This window comes from Elephas maximus, chromosome 20, assembly GCF_024166365.1.
Source record: "Elephas maximus indicus isolate mEleMax1 chromosome 20, mEleMax1 primary haplotype, whole genome shotgun sequence".
NCBI lineage: Eukaryota > Metazoa > Chordata > Mammalia > Proboscidea > Elephantidae > Elephas > Elephas maximus.
In genome coordinates, this window is record NC_064838.1 from 39,914,262 (window position 1) to 39,933,254 (window position 18,993).

General features: G+C 51.1%; 1 protein-coding gene across 1 annotated transcript; it reads right to left on the reverse strand.

Moving 5' to 3' along the window:
• Positions 1 to 396: 396 nt before the first annotated feature.
• On the reverse strand, positions 397 to 18,889 carry TMEM43 (transmembrane protein 43). The gene is made up of 12 exons (XM_049861915.1): positions 18,693 to 18,889; positions 13,469 to 13,618; positions 12,419 to 12,553; positions 11,712 to 11,806; positions 10,855 to 10,904; positions 10,543 to 10,612; positions 9,690 to 9,760; positions 9,438 to 9,559; positions 9,049 to 9,123; positions 8,371 to 8,472; positions 5,063 to 5,180; positions 397 to 2,776 (listed from the first exon to the last, which is right to left on the reverse strand). Exons 1-12 carry the CDS (start codon positions 18,702 to 18,704, stop codon positions 2,574 to 2,576), a joined length of 1,203 nt encoding a protein of 400 aa, XP_049717872.1. The 5' UTR covers positions 18,705 to 18,889; the 3' UTR covers positions 397 to 2,573.
• Positions 18,890 to 18,993: the final 104 nt, after the last annotated feature.

Below are 18,993 nucleotides of genomic sequence, written 5' to 3' on the forward strand. Positions count from 1 at the left end.
AGTGGCAGACTTGGGACCTGGACTCAGGTCTTTGTGTTGACCCAAAGCCCATGATGCCCTTTGTACTGTTTCATGCTGCTGCCCCATTCCGTGTCTTCTGGCACATTCTGAAGATGAGTGAAGTATGAGTCACTGACTAAATCAAGCCAAAGCTAAGTAGGCGTTGGCATGTAAGGCTTCTAAGTGCTAGGAATATTGAGTTGCCCTTTTTTAAAAAAAAAAAAAGTTGAAGAACAATGGCCACTAGCCACTAAAAACAATTTAGAACCCAGTGGGTTCTTAAAATTCATAGTTAAGTTCTGTGACTAAAGTCTCTGAGATAGAAATTTCAGAAAGAATGAAAATAAAAGGATAATGGCAAGTTTCTATACCAAAAGATACTTAAAATTTTATTTTGAATTTTTATCAAAAATACAAAGGTAATACAAATTTCATGGTGATTTTTCAAAAGCTCCAGGTTTTTCTTTACATTATTTTGCTCTTTGAGAACAGTTTTTAAATTGTAATTTAAAATCTGTATCAGGGAAAACTATACAAACCTCAAATCCCAAGAGCTTTCATCTTGTTATACTGTCTTAAAGGCTCTGTTAAGAGCTTAGGTGGCACTGCTCGTTCAATAAGCAGTAGCGGATACTAGTTCAGTACTTAAACCCAGAAAAGTCATCTGTGGGGCTGGCTGTTTCTTTTTAACATGAAGAATCTAGAGCACAGATACCCCAGGACAACAGAATATTCGGTCACCAGTTTCAGAAATTCTGACCCCTTTTTCAGCTATCAAATACTTATTTAAAAAAGCGAACACTCCCAGCGAAGGCAAAACAGTTCCTGAATATTGGGAAAAAAGATGCACAAAGAATCTCTTAAGACATCAAGGTTACAACACACTTTAAAAGGGTATAAGAGTAGTTGGGAAATTTAGAGATTATATAAATTAAGCATGGGTGGATCTTACTTGGGAGGAGATTAAGGAGACAAGAACCTCCCAGAGCAGCCTCCTGAGGCCCAGATGCCAATGTCGGCACTCTGCGATGAAGGAACAGGCCAGACGTGGGCATTGTACAGCCAGCCTGCAGCCTGAGTCTTGACTTTGGTTGACTGGGGGCCACCATGTAGGAGCCCACCTGATATAAAGCGTCCAACCTTTTAATGACTGACTAAAAACTCAAAACTATTTTTAAGTGGGCCGTTCATGACACCAGAGGATGAAAGGAAATGCTTTTCTCCATCCGGTAGAGATTCCCCATCTCATCCCAGGGTAAAAAGAAATCCTTGCCTAACGCTTGTTTCAAAAGCTTCTTAAAGCTTCCCAAATAACCCAGAGTAGTGACAGAGGTGACTTTTTATTTTTACCAGCTAAGCCATAACCCAATTTGACACGGTCCTGTGCTCTGAATTAACTTCAGCTGATAGGTTAAAGGGTGTTTTTCTGTAACAGTCTGAAATGTTAATCATTCAGGAGTTTGTTCATTTTGTTTTTTAAATCTTATTTCAAAAAATTCCCTCAGGGTAGGAAAGTACACAAGAGATTACTCATCATAGCAAAGAAAAGCTTATAAACAGGACTTTTTGGAGATCCTATACACTAAAAGGAAACCCTGGTGGCATAGTGGTTGAGAGCTACAGCTGCTAACCAAAAGGTCGGCAGTTTGAATCCATCAGACGCTCCTTGGAAACTGGGGCAGTTCTCCTAGGGTCGCTAGGAGTTGGAATCAACTCGACAGCAACGGGTTTTTTTTTTTTTTAATACACTAAAAAGATTCCGCCAAACCATAAGAAAAACCAAACCCGTTGCCATCGAGTTGATCCTGACCCCTAGCAACCCTGTAGGACAGAGTAGAACTGCCCCATAGGGTTTCCAAGGAGCGCCTGGGGGATTCGAACTGCCGACCTTTTGGTTAGCAGCTGTAGCACTTAACCTCTACATCACCAAGGTTTCCTAAAATACGTATAAAGCCCAATAAATTTTTAATTTTTTCTCATCATGACATCTTCGAGTGTTTTTTGTTTGTTTTAAAGTATCAAACCAAGTTCTACCCAAACACTCGGTTTTTGGTGCACTGGCATTGCTGGGCAAGTGCTTTGTCTTGGTAATCCAGTAGTGCTTAGCAATAACTAAAGGTCACCCTTTAAGGCCATAGATAGGTTTGATGGTTGTGGCAGCATCCTGACACTATAGTCTTCAATGACGGGAAGAAGCAAGTGATGAGGCTGAGCCCTTTATCAGCAGGTCTCTGTGGAGTGTCACTGCTTCGTCACCTCACACAGATGAGCCGAGTGAAACAAGTTCAGCCGGCCACACACACCAGGTTACAACAGAAGGGAAGGGAACAAAAGGAGAATGCTTGTTACACTGCTAGATGTAAGCTGCCTTCTGCCCACCAAAGCTGCTTATTGGCAAGAGAAGGGGTGGAGAAGACGTTAGCTGATGAACACCAAATCCTAGCACGTGCGTGTTGCCAAGTCAGGCACCTTGAAGAGTGGAGGGAAAGTGGGGTCAAAAACCGACCTGGACTCATGCTGGGTCAGTGGGAGGGGGAGGTGGTGGCTTGGGTCAGGCAGGTGCCAGGCCTGTTTCACTCCAGCTTTTTGGCCGGCACTCGTGTCCGAGCAATGATGATGGGCACCAATGCCAAGCAGCCGATGAAGAGGGCCCACAGGGGCCGGTAGAAGAGCCACCCAGCAGCCACAGTCAACAAGGTCAGTGAGGTGGCCATGCAGAAGGCAAAGGCTTTCAGGCCAATGTTGACCAGGTCTCGGAAGACAGGAAACCAGTCCACTGTGGGAAAGGAAAGGCACTGAGATGAGGAGGCCACCATACTTTGCATCTCAGAGCAGGTGGTTCCCTTCCTAGAAAAGGGTCGGTCCTTGATGCCATGTGAATAAGGAGAGGGAAGGGTCAGAGTGGTGGAACGCCAGTAACCCTATACTGAGAGCCAAAGTCCAGAGGAGGGCCCTCTGTTTATTGCATTTTCACGAAGAAGCTTGTGTATGGAGCCCTCTAAGGATGTCTATTTGGGCTGCTCAGCCATCCCTGGAGGTGTTGGTTCATTCGAGCACCAAGTTGTGACTAAGTATCTATGTGTCCAGCTCTGGGCAGGGCTGAGGAAAACAGATTAGCCAAAGTCTTGGTCCTGCCTCATGATCTCACAGACTATTGGCCCAGCTAAATTCACCTGGAATTACTCTGTTCTTGGCCTGCCTGGCCTCTCCAGGTTGGCCTGGCAGCAGCAGATGCCCCCTGGGGCAATCTCCAGCCAGGTCCTAGGAGGCCCCAGGGCTTTGGTTCCACTGGGTTTGCAGAGCAGCCCTGGTACTCCATCATGACTACAGGAGGCCCCTGCAGGCTGCCTCTGGGCCTCATCCTAGTATTCAAAAGTGAGTAGCAGCCCTACTTAGCCCTTATCACAAGTGAGTTCATGTTCATTAGCATTGCCTATGTGTCTGGCACTATGGGCATCATGTCATCAAGCCCTAATGCCTACCCTACAACGTAGGTGTTATTTTTAACCCTGTTTTACCCACAAGGTCACTGAGGCTCAGGGAATTAAGAGACTTGCCCAAAGTCCTACAGCTAGAAAGTGCCAGAACCAGGATTTACACTCAAAACTGCCTGGGTGCAGAGCCTGAGCGCTTAGCCATTGCTCTAAAATGTAAACCTTGAGAGGACAGGGACCCTGTCTGACCTGTTCACTGCTTTGTCCCCAGGATCTAGATCACTGTCTCACACACAGCAGGCACTATTAGTTGAATGCATGAATGAATGAATGAATGAGTAGATGAATGAATGCTTCTGTGTTGCAGCTTCCTGGATCTTTCTACCTGCATTATGTACCCCCTATGCTCTACTGTCTGCCCTGAGTCAAGTGTTGGCATTCTAGGTGTGGAGGGGACCAGAGGGCCACAGAGAATGAAAGGAGAGTCCTCTGAGAGGGGCTTCAACCGCTTCATCTTGGATACATGGGAACTGAGGGAGGCTCCAAGAGGCGGAGTGGCCTGCTCAAGGTCACACAGCCAAGAGGGGCTTAGTTCAAGGGTTTTGTTTAAAATTCTGATCTCTCTCTAGTGGTGCCAAACATGTGGCCAGTTTTCCTGAGCACAGTTCAGCCATCCAGAATAAGCCTCAGAGGAAGCATCCTTCCTCTCCCTGGGCCTCATTTTCCCTCCTGTAAGATGAGGGAGGTGGCCCTCCCAGCTCTGACCATCTGGGCTTTACTGCAGCCACCTCTCTCCCCAGCTTGCAAGTAGCAAATTGGGGAGAGGTTTCTGTCGGGGCCCAGGAGGCTGGGCAGAATCATCTGACTAGATGGGGAAACGCACTGGGGTAGAGGCTCGGGTGGCAAGTCCCCTGAGACACCCCATCATCCTGGCTCAACACTGAGCCCAGCACTTACCCCGGGGCTCAGAGCCTGAACCACACTGGGTCACCTGGGCTCCGATTAGGCTCCCTGGCTCCAGCTTCAGGCCAAGTGAGCAGCCCACCAAACTCCCCTGAGCTCCAGACTTCCTGGCTGCCCCAAATCTGGCCCAGATTTGGGGGTGAGGAAGGAAGCATAACAGTTTTTGAGTGTTCCCTATTTGCCAAACATTTGACAAAACTCTGCAAGTTAGGTGTGAAGTAACTGAAGTGGAGACGGGAAAAGGACTGACCCGAGTACCCACAGCTCCACAGGCACAGACTGCAAGTGCAGATCTGGCTCACTCCCAGGCTGCCCGGCCTCCTCCCGTGGCTATTTGATTACTTGTGGAATGAAGACATGAGCAAGTGACAGCCAGTGAACAGGTGGATGAGTGGGCCAGACCCTCATATCATGAGCACTAGACCCGCCTCCTCTGAGTCTGACATCCACCCTGCCCTCACCCCCTGCAAGCACACGGTAGGCACTCCATCTTGGCCCTTGTGCCTGCCTTCCTCTGCTCATTCATCCCAAAGCTACAGAGCAGGGAGCACTCTATCAGCTGGAGAGGCTGACAGATGACGATGTGATAAGCACAGTGGAAAGCACTCAGGGCTGCAACAGGTAAGGTGGGGCCCCGCAGCCCCCAGCCCTGTCTCTGCACCTACCCAGGGTATAGAGGATCCGGGTCATGAGGTTGAGGCCCATAAACATGGCCATCCAGCCAGTAGCCCGCAGGCCCCAGGTCTTCAAGGAGTTGCTCTTTTGTTCTCTATGAAACACCTCCTGCAGGACGAGGGGGAGACAGGGTGGTCACGACTCTGAGGAGGTCACCAGCCTACCCAGTTGGTAGGGGTAGGTGCTGAGGGAGCTGTGCCAACCCAGAAGCTGTTGGCCATCTCTGAACAGATCAGAGATAGGGCAAACCTCCCACCCCAGAACTAGCTCTCAGCCCACCTGGCACAGCACAGGGCAAAGCACAAGAGAGGTTTGTGGAAGGTATAAGCCCTCCTCAGGCAGATCCCACCCCCTTCAAATACCTCAGCCCACTGTCTCACCTGTAATGAACTTGACCCTCCTTCACACTGCATCGGTACCTCTATGGGGCCATTTAGGGCCATCCCTGAAGAGCTGGTGGTGTCTGAGTGTTTGCATGCCAGGCACTGTGCAGAATACTTCGTGTATGCTATCAGATTTACTCTCAGAACATGGCTTCTGGGACACCTCATTCTCCTTGTTTCCCTCCTACTTCTCAGGCTGCATCTTCTCAGTCTCCACTGCCATTCCTTCTCTTCTTGCTGTCCCCTCAACGCTAAAATTCTTCAGGTGCTTTCTTTTCCTTTCTCAGCCTACACTCTACCCATGTAATACCATCCAGTGTCTCTCAAATGTGCAGCTGTAGCTCAGGCACCTCTTCTGGCTTCACACATTGCCTACTGGACATGTCCCCTTGATGTCCTGGCACATCCGGCACTGACATGTGAGCCTCCACCCCAACTGATTTCTCTCTGTCCTCCCCATCTCAGCAAATGGTACAAGTAGCCACCTGCTCAAGCCAAAACCTGGCTGTCTCATTTGACTTGCTCCCCTCCTGCCACCTCCTATCCAATCCATCAGCAGGTCCTGTCAACTCCACAGCCACATTTTCCCAAATCTTCTCTCTCCACTATCAACCCCCTAATCTAAGCCATCACCGTCTCTCACTGGCCTCTCTCCTTCTACCCGTCACCCCAACGAGGTCACCTGCCAGGGCCCTATTGCCCTGCCCTTACAGCCTGCCCCCCAGCCCCACTGGCTGCTTGTCCTGAGGCCAGGTCAGGTGTCTTCTTGCCTTTGGGCCTTTCCACAGCTCCCTCTGCCTAGAACTCATATGCCCCCAGTTGTGCCCAGCTGGCTCCAACATATTCTTCCCATCTCTGCTTAAATGCCAGTTCTTCAGAGAGACTTCCTGATGCTCTGATCTAAGTCAGGCACCCGTGTCATAATCTATAACGATAACGATAATAGCTAACATTTATCATTTATTATCAGTTGCTGTCTTCAGTGGTTTATAAATATTACTTTATGTAATCCTCAAAATAACTTCACAAGGTAGGCGCACTTAACCCCATTTTACAAATGAAGAAACTGAAGTTCTGACAGGATAAGTAACTTGCCCGGGGTCTCACTTCAAGCAGTTAACTAAACTCTACATTCCCGAGGGCGGACCATGTCTGCTCTCTGCACTGTCCCTGGAGCTCAATAAACACTTGTTGAATGAATGCATGAATAATCCTCACAACAACCAAGTAAAGTAAGGATGATAACAATAATAATAAGCAAATAAATAAATGTTTCCATCTGACAGATGAGGAAACAGTCTTAGAGAGGATGAAAGCCAGGCGCAGGGAGGCAGAGCCAGGGCCTGCACGAGGGCCTGTGTCCAACACCTGTTCTATAGCCACTATCCGCTCCTCCTTCCTGGGACTACAACCCAGGCATCCTGACTTGCAGAGTCTGGGGTTTCTTCTCGGTGCCCCCAGGCTGCCTCCTTGGCTCCGGGGCTTCTGTCTGTGCTTGGCAGAGACCCTAGACCCTGTGGGGGATGGGAGCAGTGGGGGGGCTATAAGGGGATGAGTTGGGGCTACTAAGCAGCCAGAGGTGCAGGGTAATCAGGAGCCAGCCTATCTGCACTGCCAGCCCTGCCCCCTGGGGAGGTATCTAAGCCAGGAGCCCCACCCATTCCTCTCTCATGGGGCACCTCTGAGACCTAGGTCCCCCTCTGCCTGCAGCGGGTAGAAGCCTGGGGCTGAGCAAGAGCCTTGGGAGAGAACAAGGTCTTGACAGGGTCTACTAATTGTAGAAAGCCCCCAGGGGGCCCACAGAGCTGGGTGGAAAGGGTGACTCATGGTATGGCCTACCAGGTTGGGAAGTAGCAGCTCTACCCCGAGGTTGGTGACTAGGCTCCTGGGCAACATCCTGACCACACTCTGCCCTGGCCAGGTACAAGGAGTGGTTGTGGCCCAGCTCCACCATGGGGCTGTGAGGCTAGAGGGGGAAAGGTGACAGCGGAGGGCCTAATATAGGGACAAAGGGTCACAGCTAATCCCTGACACCTGCCCACCGCCTTTACCATTTCTAGCCCTCCTGACGAAAAGCCCCACAATCCATTTCAGGGCCAGCACAGAACGTTCCACCAATGGTACACTGTGTTCCTCAACAATGTGAAAACTCTATTCCGTTAAAGAGAAGGATTTCCTGCCTAAAGAACAGAGACCAACTATGAAAGCACAAAATTGAACTGATCACCTTATCTTTCCACCCCTTCTCTGAGGACTTGGGTGAGGCATGACCTTTCCCATTTTACAGGTGGGAGAAAGAAGGCCAAAAAGCTCTGGGGGCCACTGTCTGAGGGTACTGGTCCTGGGGTGCCCCAGCTCTAAACCCTCACTGCCTTCCTGAGGCTCTTGAGGAAGTGCACACCTCTGCCTGCCACGCCCACCTCACCTCCCGCACCCACTCCCCAAAAGATGCACTCCTCCCTGCCTGACTGGGCCCTTCTCCTTGCCTGAACTGACCTGACTCTTCCAGGATCCCCTTTTTCTCATCATCTGGGTCTCAGCAAAAATGTCACTCCTCAGAGATGCATTTCTCACCCAGCATCACAGCCTATTTCCTTTATTGTCCGTTTATCGCAGAGGACCTGCTCTTCCCTTCACCACACTTGACACAACCTGCCCTTCTTACTAGCTTTTCCATTCATCTGTCCCACACGACTGAAGCCTGCGGCGAGGTCTGCTTTGCTCGCCATTCTTTCCTCAGTGCCCAGCAGGCTGGCACACAGCAGGAGCTGATCGTTCCTTCTATTTGTTTTTCTTGCCTCACTGCACTGGCTATTTCCTCTAGCAGGGGAGCTTGTTACATAACGGTTGCAGGAAAGGAAGGAGGGAGGGCCCATCTGTCTCCCCATCACACAGGCAGGGCAGCAGCAACTCACCTCTGCTGAGAAGTCCCCGTGGTGCAGGAGAAGCAAGGTGTCCCCAGACTTGGTGGAGTATGGGACTAGCTGGTCACCCCGCTGCCGGGCAACCACAGTGACCTGGTCAGAGAAATTAATGTCAGAGCTGAGGGGGGTGATCAGAGGCTAGGCACGTATTGAGACCCTCCTTTCCACATTTCCCAGAAATCCCTTTGGGGACTGTGTGCCGCTAGGGAAGTGAATAAAGAGAACCGAGCGTCACCCCTGCCTGGGGCTTCTCTCTCCACATGCCTACCTAGGGGTACACCAAGCCCAGGACGGCCAGCTGAGCTGTTTCATCCAAAGCCCCAGGGAGAACCACAAGCAAAGCAGGAACTGGGGTGGGACTACGCATGACAGCGTCAGGAATGCAAGACCAGGTATTTATAGGTCAAAAATTGGGGGCTGGGAGAGCAGGGGCTAGGCTGATTGGAAGAAGGGCTCTCTTAGGTATAGTTATGAAATCCTTCTAGAACTGCAGGGGTCCACGGACGGGCTGCACGGGACATGAACCTCTGAAATGGCTCCAAAGCATGCACATATGGATTTTTCTAGAGAAGGCTCCAACAAAGCATTCTCAAGATTCTTCAAGGAGCCTGTGCCCGCCAGAATGTGATAAGCCCTGACTCGGAGTCTGCCCCGCAGAAGCCAGCTTACCACATGAGCAGGACCCAGATCGGGGTCATCGCCACTCAGTCCTGCGTAGGAAAATGAGACACGCAGGTCTCCCACCTGCAGGGTGGAAAAGAAGTGAGACAAGTGGATCAGAAGCTGCTGTCCTGGGTCCATGGGTCCTGGGCCGATGATGACATCGAGCCCACCAGGCACCTCATGCCCCTTTCACACCTCCACACCTTTGCCCAGGCTATTCCATCCCTAGAACTCTTCCTCTCCCCTCCTTCAGCCTCCCACCTGGGAAAGTGTAGCTATGGAATCAACCGAGTCAAATCAGAGCCTCAAACAGGCTTCTGACTTTTATGTGTTGTCCATAGGGACAATGTTTTACGGCCCCAGTGTTAGCCAGACTGTCCAGGCCTGCCATATACCTCTGGATACTTAGGGTTCTCACTGTGGTAGAAAAAGTCTCCCCGGCGGATGATGTCCACGTGGGGGTCCTCCAGCTTGGACAGGCTCAGTGGCTTGAAGTTGTCGACTTTGTCAATGAGGCCTAAGAGGAGCAGGGTGGTGAGAAATAAGGTGAATCTCTGAACCCCTCAGCCTTACAGCTGGCCTCACCTCCTATCCCTTCCACCACCCCCACACACATACCTCACACCCCAGCCAGGCCTGTGACTTACCTGCCGAGAGGAAAAACCTGCCAATTTGGACAAAGGGGGCTGTGGCCGTGAATGACTCCACCGCCATCGCACTGTGGGACAGAGGGATCTGTCAGTGAAGTGAGGTGTCAGGGTGAGAGCTGTGTGGGTCCCCGTGGGGTGTGCTGGGCAGGGGCCCTACCAGGCAGCTCCAGAGTGTCCCCACCAGACCAGACATGGCAGGCACTTTGTCCCACCCCCAGGGGCTTCTGTCCCCCCTCCCCGGGTTGAGCAGTGCCCTCTGTCTCCTGTCCCCCAGAATTTCATACCCTCTTGCCTCAGCTTGCCAGCCTGTCCTGCTGTACCCACTTCCCACCCCTCAGAGCCTCCTCCCAGCCCCGGGAGCATCTGCACCCTGCTGTGTGGTATCCAGGACCCTGTCACACAGCCCTGCCCATTGCTGCCCACAGCCCGGACTCCAGCCATGCCCAGCGCTGTTCCCGCTTCACCACCTCCATGCCCATTCCTTCCTTTGAGTGCCCCCTCCCAGGTAACCTCCCTCTGTGGAAATCTTCAGAAGCCCAGATCCAAGGCCACTGCCTCCTGAAAGCCCTTCCTGATGGTCCTCCCACCCTCCTGGCCTCTGGCTGTGACAAAATGCCTCCCTGGCTCAGTATGTACAGGCCTTGTACTCATGCCTCCTTTGAGGGGAGCTCGTGGGCCAGGGGAGTCCCCTTCCCGTGAACAGGTCCTGGCCTAAAAACTATGTTCCGCATTTTCATCAACTCACCAGGCAGAATTAACTCAACCTCGTTACTCAGATGAGGCAACTGAGGCTGTAGGCCTGCCCGGGGACAGGCGAGGCTGCTCTTAGGCCTAGGGGCCCAGCTCTCACCTGGGGTTTTTGTGCCCAATCTCCCGGTCGAAGTTTTTGCTGCTGACAATTTCCGACTTCCATTCGGTATCTGCACAGGGAGAGGCAATGACTCAAGCCATGGTAAGAGCGGACACGTGTCTGAGGCTCACTGACCCCAGGTCCCCATGCCCTAGCCACCACCACTCACAGGGTAGAAGGGGTGGGGAGCCTGATTCGATGGATGGGTTTCCCACAGCTCCACCCACTACAGTCAGCCTCCCTTGGAGCAGAGGCCACCTGTGTGCAGGCGACACAGCCAGCACATCTGGGGGTGGGGGTCCCGGTACTCACTGTAGGAGTACCTCGTCTCCGTCTTCACCTGCCCATTCTCAGTGTACTCCCTGCAGGGAGAGTACAGGGAGCCATGAGCGGCCCAGTCACTCCTCAGCATTCTAATCCATGCATATCCCGCTGGAAGCAACCTCCACCATGAAGTCAAATCCCACACTGGGGCAGAGCCTTGTCTGTAGCTGCCCAGGGCACTCACTCCCTGGCAGAGCCAGCTCCATCCCTTGAAGGCTCTGACTGGAGAAAAGTGCCTTCTCATCTGAAGCTGAAATCCACCCCCACCAGGCTCACCCAAAGGTCCCAGCCTCACCCTCTGGGCCCTCTTTCCCCAGGACAGCCCTACTGAAGGCCTCTGAAGCTCTGTGTCAATATGGCTCAGGTGGCATTGACCCCACCCAGCTCCAGGTGACCCCAGCCTGGCCACGACAGCTGGCTCTGGGACTTCTACTGGGACTGACAGGTCATAAGCCTGGAGGTCGCCTCTGCTCCCTTGTGGAGAGAGGATGGAACCAACGCTGCAGAGAACTGAACACTGACACTGGGATGGGGTCAGGGGGTGGGGGACTGACCTAGTGACATCGTTTGAGGCCTGGATCCAGTCATGCCCACACTTCCCCTGACATCCAAGATAAGGGAGCCAATCAATCTCCTTTCTTCCAAAAGCCACTTGACCCTAAACTCCTGCTACCTCCAAACAAATGATAACTGACTAATAATTTGGGGATAACCTGAAATTTTTCCGAAAGGGAGATTTTAGACTTTATACTTCAGGAGAGTCAAAATGGAAGCCACCTGCATTTGATTCTAACATCTGCACCACCTTTACCCCCAAGCTGACCTTTCACTTCCCAGCAGCTCACCTGGACTCTTCCGTCTCTACCCACTGGTACATCTCCACGTGGCGCCGCAGCTTCACCGCTGGAATATGCACCCCGTAGTTTGGATCAGTCAAGAGCTTCCATGAGAATCAAAAAACCAAAAAATAAAGGATGAAACTCACTTCAGCCCAGAATTCAAGGCTTTGGGGAAGTCAGACTCGGAGAGAAACAGGTATCAAGAGCAGGGACAGATAATAGAGAATTTTCCAGTCACTTTATGTGGGAGAACCCAGTGAAACTGCTTGCGCAAAGTTCTTAACACGCAACACCCATTGCCACGAGCCTCACAGCCCAGGCACAGTGGGAGGGTGCCAACTACAACGTATTCGGCGTCCAAGCAACCGGAGAGCTCCAACTGCCGGAGTACTTGTGCAGGCCTGCGTTAGACACTCACGGCTAGTGATAATCATCACGGCACCTATGTGTGAAGCTCAAACATGTGCTAGGCATTGACTAAAGCCTATTTGCTTAACCTCACTTCAAAACTGGCATGTTACAATTTCTGTTACAGTTCTTATTTGTTATAATTATTGTCTCCATTTTCCAGATGAAGAGTTGAGACTTGGAGTGACTGGGCCACACAGCTATGAGTGGCGGAGCTGGGAATCATTGCTTTCAAACTGCTCAACCAGACAGTATCTGGTGATGTGGCAGGGCCACTAGCGGGCCACGACCATTGCCAAACCTACCTTGGAAGTCCGCAGGGCCCCTATGATGTGCACCAGCCTCCCCTCGTTCTCCGGAGCCACACTGTGGATGCTGTCCGGGGACACCACAAGCGAGAGCCCCTCAGCCAGGGAGGTCGCCGTCTTCAATGCGCGGCCCTGAGAGCGGAGGAAAGCAGCTAGCACCAAGTCGGGGTGGTTCGAAGCAGTTGTGCTTGCTGCAGACTGTCAGAGCATGATGGGCCTCAGAGAGGCACTGCGACTCTTCCCTCCTTTTTACAGCTAGAAAGCTGAGGCCCAGCAAGCATGCAGATCAGGATTGGAGCCCAGGATCCCTGCTCTTCCAGGCAGACCTCTTCCCATGACTCCACTGGTCCCTACCCCTCCTCTCCTGCCAATCTCAGCACTGACCCCGTGTTAGGAAGAGCTGGCCCCTTTCCCCAATTTCCTTTGTCTTCTCCACCCCTCGCCTACTCTCAGCGCATGTGGTTTACGTAGGCTGATTTGAACCATCATTTAAATCATTTGACTAAGGCCTAGCCACCAACAACCCCCTGGCTACAGGATTTGGTTCAGAGAGAGGACAGAGACCCAAGCCAGGACACTGAGAGCTCTCCCTGCAACTGTGGCTAAACTGATTTAGAAAGACATGGTTCCTCTTTTCTCTGGGGTTGCTAAGCTGGTTGGATGTCCCCCTGGAGTTGCTAGGGCCACCTCTGTCATCATGAAGAATAAGCCTTCCCAAGAACAATGCCATCACAGAGAAAAACTGCTAAGGGATGGAGAAATGAAGATTCCTGATGACCCAGCATGAACACCTGGATCCAACCAGGCCTGAAGCTGGGGCTACTCCCAGGATTTTTAGGCATGTGAACTGATCTGTTCCTTTTCCTGCTTACATCAGTTGTGAGATGGGTCACAACAGAAAAGCTTCTGATGAATTCAGCACCTCTCTCTCTTTTGGAAAATCTGGGCCCTTTATTACCAAATCTAGCCTCTGGATTCACAGCCTTAGCTCTCTGACACCGGCGGGGCGGACCCTCACTTTATACAGTGGGACCCTGAACATTTTACCTCATTGGTGAAAATTATGTAGAAGGACAGCAGGAAGGTCATGAGCCCCACAAACATGCCACCCGAGGTCTTGCTAAGCCGCTCCAGGAAGCCTGGCTGGGGGCTTGCTGTTGTTTTCGTGTGTTCTCTTCTGTTAGCCGTACTGGAGTACTGAGGAAAAAACAGATTTTTAAAAGTCAGAATGAGAGTTAGGTTTTTAAAAAATATAATTGAGTTTTGCTATTTATTTATTTAAACTCAGTTCTTATTGAGATACAATTTTCACACGGTAAAAATGCACAGATATTAAGGGTATAGTTTAATGGGCTTTGACCAATGTATGCCCTATGTGACCAACACCCAGACCAAGATAGAGAACATTCCTATCACCCAGAAAATTCCTTTGTGCCCTTTCCTATCAGTACTCTCCCTACCCTCAGATGAAACAACTCATCAGATTTCTATCACTATAGATGAGTTTTGCCTCTTGTAGAACTTCACATAAATGGAATCATACAGCATGAAATCCTGTCTGTCTGGCTTCTTTCACTCAGCATAGTGCTTTCTGAGACTCATCTGTGTTGCATATCAGTGATTTGTTCCTTTCTTTGGCTGTGTAATATTCTAATGTGTGGACATGCTACAATTCATGTATTCATTCACCAGTTGATGAACACCTGGGTTGTTTCCAGTTTGGGGCTATTATGAGTCATGTGTGGACGTGTGCCTTCATTTCTCTTATATGTTTGTATGCATAAGAGTAATGAAACATATATACATGCATATATGGAAACCCTGGTGGCCTAGTGGTTAAGAGCTATGGCTGCTAACCAAAAGGTCGGCAGTTCGAATCCACCAGGCATTCCTCAGAAACCCTATGGGGCAGTTCTACTCTGTCCTGTAGGGACACTATGAGTTGGAATCGACTTGACGGCAACGGGTTTTTTATATGCATATATATATATGGGAGTAGAACTGCTGGGTCATAAGACAGACGTATGTTTAACTTTTTAAGAAACTGCCTGTTTTAAGAAAAGGTTGTTAGAGATGTATTTTTAATTAAATTCAACAAATAGTGACTGAGCTGAGGGCCATGCATGCTGGGCCTGGTGGAGAGGAAAGAGGGGGAGACAGGCTTATGGGGCAGTCATGTGACAGCCACAAACAATACTAGAAGATCATGCTGATTGAGTGTCCAGTGAGAGGGTGGATCCATGCTAAACAAGTGACCCCTTCCAGCTGGGGGATCAAGGCAGGCTGCCAGGAAGAGGGTACATTTGAGGAGGGTTTTGGAAGGGCATCCCTAGCAGGGAAGCTGTGCAGAAGTGATTCTATAGGAAGAGCTGCCAACCTGCTGGGCCTAGGGCTTTAGGGCAGTGGGGGAGATGCAGGAAGCGAGGCACAGCCAGGCCTCTAAAGCCAGGCTTTGTTCAGGTGATAACAAAAACAAGGTTTGGAGTGTGTTCATAAGCATGGAATCTGCAGGACTGAGTTTGAGTCCTGGCTCTGTCACGCCAGCTATGTGACCTTGGGCAGCAATTTAATCCCTATGTTCCTTCCGTTTTTTTCATCTGTAAAATGGGAACAATAATCCAATGCACTGGGTTCTTGTGAGGACGTAATTAGATGGCTCAGTGACCAGTGTATGGTGAGCCCTGTACAGGTGCTGGCTGGTGGGAGTGTTATCAGGTTTCTCTGTGGTGTCAAGGCTGGGGTGAGCTGACAAAGGTCACCAAGATGTCAAGTGGTTTGCAGATGAGCACCAGGGTGAGCGAGGACCCATCCTGCACTGAGTTGGGTGGGGGGGAGGTGTCAATGGAGAGATTCAAGACAGAATTTCTGCTTCAACAAAGCGGATACCAAGTTCTTCTGCTTGTCCCTGAATGCCACCACCACAGGCTTGTCAGGGACTAGGTGTCCATTGTGTCCAGAAATGGTCTTGACTTTCCATGCCATTTGGAAACATTAGTGGAGTTACTCACCATAACAAAGATGGTAAACATCCCTGTCTACCACATGCCCGTCATGGACAATCCCAAGGCGGTGGGTGCCATCACTACTCCTATTTCACAGATGAGAGAACCAAGGGCTGGGGGTTAAGTCACCTGCCTAGATCACATAGTCAATAAAAGATGGACTGATTTAGGATTCAAATTCAGGCAGACTGGAGGCCACTCTCCTACTGCTCTGCTCCAGACTGCATTCTGCATTTCTTCGGCTGTAATGTGAGTTGAACCCTGGGAGCCAGCCGTGGGCAGTGACGGAAAAGAAGAGAGGGCAGCCCCAGCCTTGGCCTCCCCTCAGCTACCTTGAGAAGCCAGTATCAAGAGAAGGGGCTCAAAGACGGCCTTGAAGGGAGGGAAAAGAAGCACAGGGGGTCCCCCCAGGCTAGGGTTATGGGTAGGAGGTGACACAACACACACAGTCCGCATTCTGAACTGATATTCCCAGTAAACGTGGAGGCATATTTATCCCCAACGACACATACCCAGCTCTCAGGGCTCAGAGACAACGTGGTAGGAACCGAGATCCACATCCAGGCCTTGGAATAGGACAGAACTGGATTTAAACCTCAGTTCTGCAAATCATGGGCTCTGTGACCCTTGGCTGTTGCTCCACTCTTCTAATTCTGTTTATTCCCTGTCTTAGTCATCTAGTGCTGCTATAACAGAAATACCACAAGTGGATGGCTTTAACAAACATAAATTTATTTTCTCACAATCTAAGAGGCTAGAAGTCCAAATTCAGGGCATCAGCTCCGGTGGAAGGTTTCTCTCTCTATCGGCTCTGGAGGAAGGTCTTTCTCCTCAATCTTTCCCTTGACTAGGAGCTACTCTGCACAGGAACCCCCAGCCTAAAGGACCTGCTCTGCTCCCGGCCACACCCCAGGGAAACTCCCTTTACATTGGATCAGGAATGTGACCTGGTAAGGGTGTTACAATCCCACCCTAATCCTCTTTAACATAAAATTACAATCATAAAATGGAGGACAACCACAGAATACTGGGAATCATGGCCTAGCCAAGTTAATATACATATTTTAGGGGAAACATAATTCAATCCATGACATTCCCTTATAAAATAAGATGGTATAGTACCTCCCTCACAGGACAGTTGTTATATGGCTATGAATTCTGTCACTTTTCTTCTCTGATCCACCCTTCCCTCTTCAGATCTTTCTTCTTCACCAGCCTAGTAAACCAAAAACCAAACCCACTGCTGTCGAGTTGATTCCGACTCCAGCCTGGTAGCTCCTGTAAATGTGCACCCAGCTACTGGATGAATAAACCAAGGCTTGGCTGCAAAGGATAGCTAAGCAAGTCTGTTACCTGACAAAGTGTCTGGTCCCAACATATGTGAGACGGTCTCTGCCCAAACCAGGACAGGGAGATAGACACAGTCCAGCAACTATGAGGACAGAATTTCTTTTTTCCATATATTAAGTACCTACTATGTGCTTTTTTTTTTTTTTTTATGTGCTAGGTGGTACAGTGATTAAGAACTGGGTTGCTAGCCAAAATCCACCAGCCATTACTTGGAAACCGTGCAGGGCAGTTCTACTCTGTCCTATAAGGGTCGCTATGAATCAGAATCAATTTAATGGCAAAAGGTTTATGTGCCAGGCGGAGGCATGGTAGCACAGTAGTTAAGAGCTCGGCTGCTAACCAAAAAGGTCAGCAGTTCAAATCCACCAGCCGCTCCTTGGAAACCCTATGGGGCAGTTCTACTCTGTCCTGTAGGGTCGCTATGGGTCGGAATTGACTCGACGGCAACAGGTTTGGTTTTTTTGGTTTATGAGTCAGGCACTGTGCTGAGCAGTCTGGCTTAAACTTCACAGCAAGCTATAGGAGAGAAACCATTACTGATTCCATTTTACGGACGAGGAAACATAAACCAGAGAGAGTAAGGCCACACAGCTACTGAGCAGAAGAATCTGGATCTGCCCTCAGGGCTGCCTGACTCCAAAGGCACCTCTTCAGCACCTTCCCATGACAAAACCATTCCCTGGAGCAAGTGCCTCTGCCTGCTGGGAAGTTCCACATTGTAAAATATGGTGAGGGGAGGGGCAGCCAAGAATCCACCTACTGGGAGTGGGATGGCCTCCTGGCTGCACCCTCCTCACAGCAGACCCTGGGCCTCTGGGTCTGAAAGCCCACGGACCACCTCAGCTCAAGGCTTCTATCCCCCACACTCCCAGGGCAACACTAACCTGAAGCAGAGCGTGCTAGGGTTGTGGGTGACAAACCCTGGTCTCTCAGGGGGCGTGGGAAGCAGAGAATGCTCAGGGACAGAGAAAGGGTATGGAAAGCGGGTGTAACAAGCCAGGGGACGGTGGCTGGAACACTCCATCAAAACACGAGGGAGGGTGTGTGTGGGGATGGCAGGATGCCCAGGCTGGCTACAGAAGCACTTTCACACAGAGGAGTGGTGAGTCACCAGCTTCTCCCAATCCAGCACCCTGCAGGAGGTGCTGCTCCTCCCTTTGTCGAATGAACGTTGGGCGTAAATAGAAAAGCTCCTGAGAAAGGCTGGCTGCAAAGAGAAGAGGGCAGCCTTTGGAAGGGAACCACCTTCAGCCAAGGCCTCTTTAATCAAATCCCCTCTAGAAGCAGGCGGATCCGGCAGTTGGGAAATGCGCCTTCTCACCATAATCCTAACTCTTGCGCCCCAGCTCAACCCGAGCCCCTTTGCTGCATCACGGCCTCGATGTGCATACATCCCTAGAACGGGGACCTCACTTACCGTCGGGCCAGCCCTGTCCGTTGGTGGAGAGCTCCACTTGGGGCCGGAACGGCCACCCCGCCCTCCCCACAGACAGGCCTCTCTCTGAGGTCCCCTCCAGCTCTCATATTCTGCAAGTTTGAGAACCCCAATTTGCTCACATGGAGTCTCCACGAGTCGTGATCACCTCGATGCTAACTAACAACAAGTGCCCAGGAGGGAACTGGGAATGAAATGTAGGGCCTCAGGTAGGCGCCGCGCTCAACAAGATGCCACTGCCAGAAGCGACACCTCCCGGGTTTCCCTCCCCACAAACGCGCGACCCGAGGATGAGCTAGGCTAAAGAATATGGACAAGCGGAGGATGGAGAGATTCAAGATAGATCAACAGGCTGACGAGCTGCCAGCGGCATGAACACAACCGTGCAGAGGTAGACAGACAGCGGTCAGACGAACAAAAGGAACCGGAGGCCCCTGGGTGACGGCAAGTCTGGGTGTGGCCCGGGTGAGCAGGAGACACTCACGTTCGCGGCCATCGTGGCACCTGGCTCGTCGCCGCCTCCTCGCTCTGCTCAGCTAGAGCTGACAACCGGAATCCAGTGGCCTCTTGCCGGCCGGGAGCTGCAAATGCCGGCGTGGGGTCCAGGACAAGGCGGGACTTGCTACAGAGTTACCACCCCAGGCGCCCCCATTCTTCTGAGCACGCGCGCCGCAAAGCCTCCTGGAAAATGCAGTCCGTGGAAAGCCCGGAGTCACAGGCTTCCGCCACAAAGTTGCAACATGCGCGGAACCGCACTCGTGCGCATGCGCATCGCAGGACTTTCT

Coding starts and splice junctions, on each gene's coding strand:
- TMEM43 (XM_049861915.1), bottom strand. Junction 10,905..11,711: donor GTAGAGACGGAAGAGTCCAG/GTGAGCTGCTGG, acceptor CTCTCCCTGCAG/GGAGTACACTGAGAATGGGC. Junction 8,473..9,048: donor ATCTGGGTCCTGCTCATGTG/GTAAGCTGGCTT, acceptor TTCTCTGACCAG/GTCACTGTGGTTGCCCGGCA.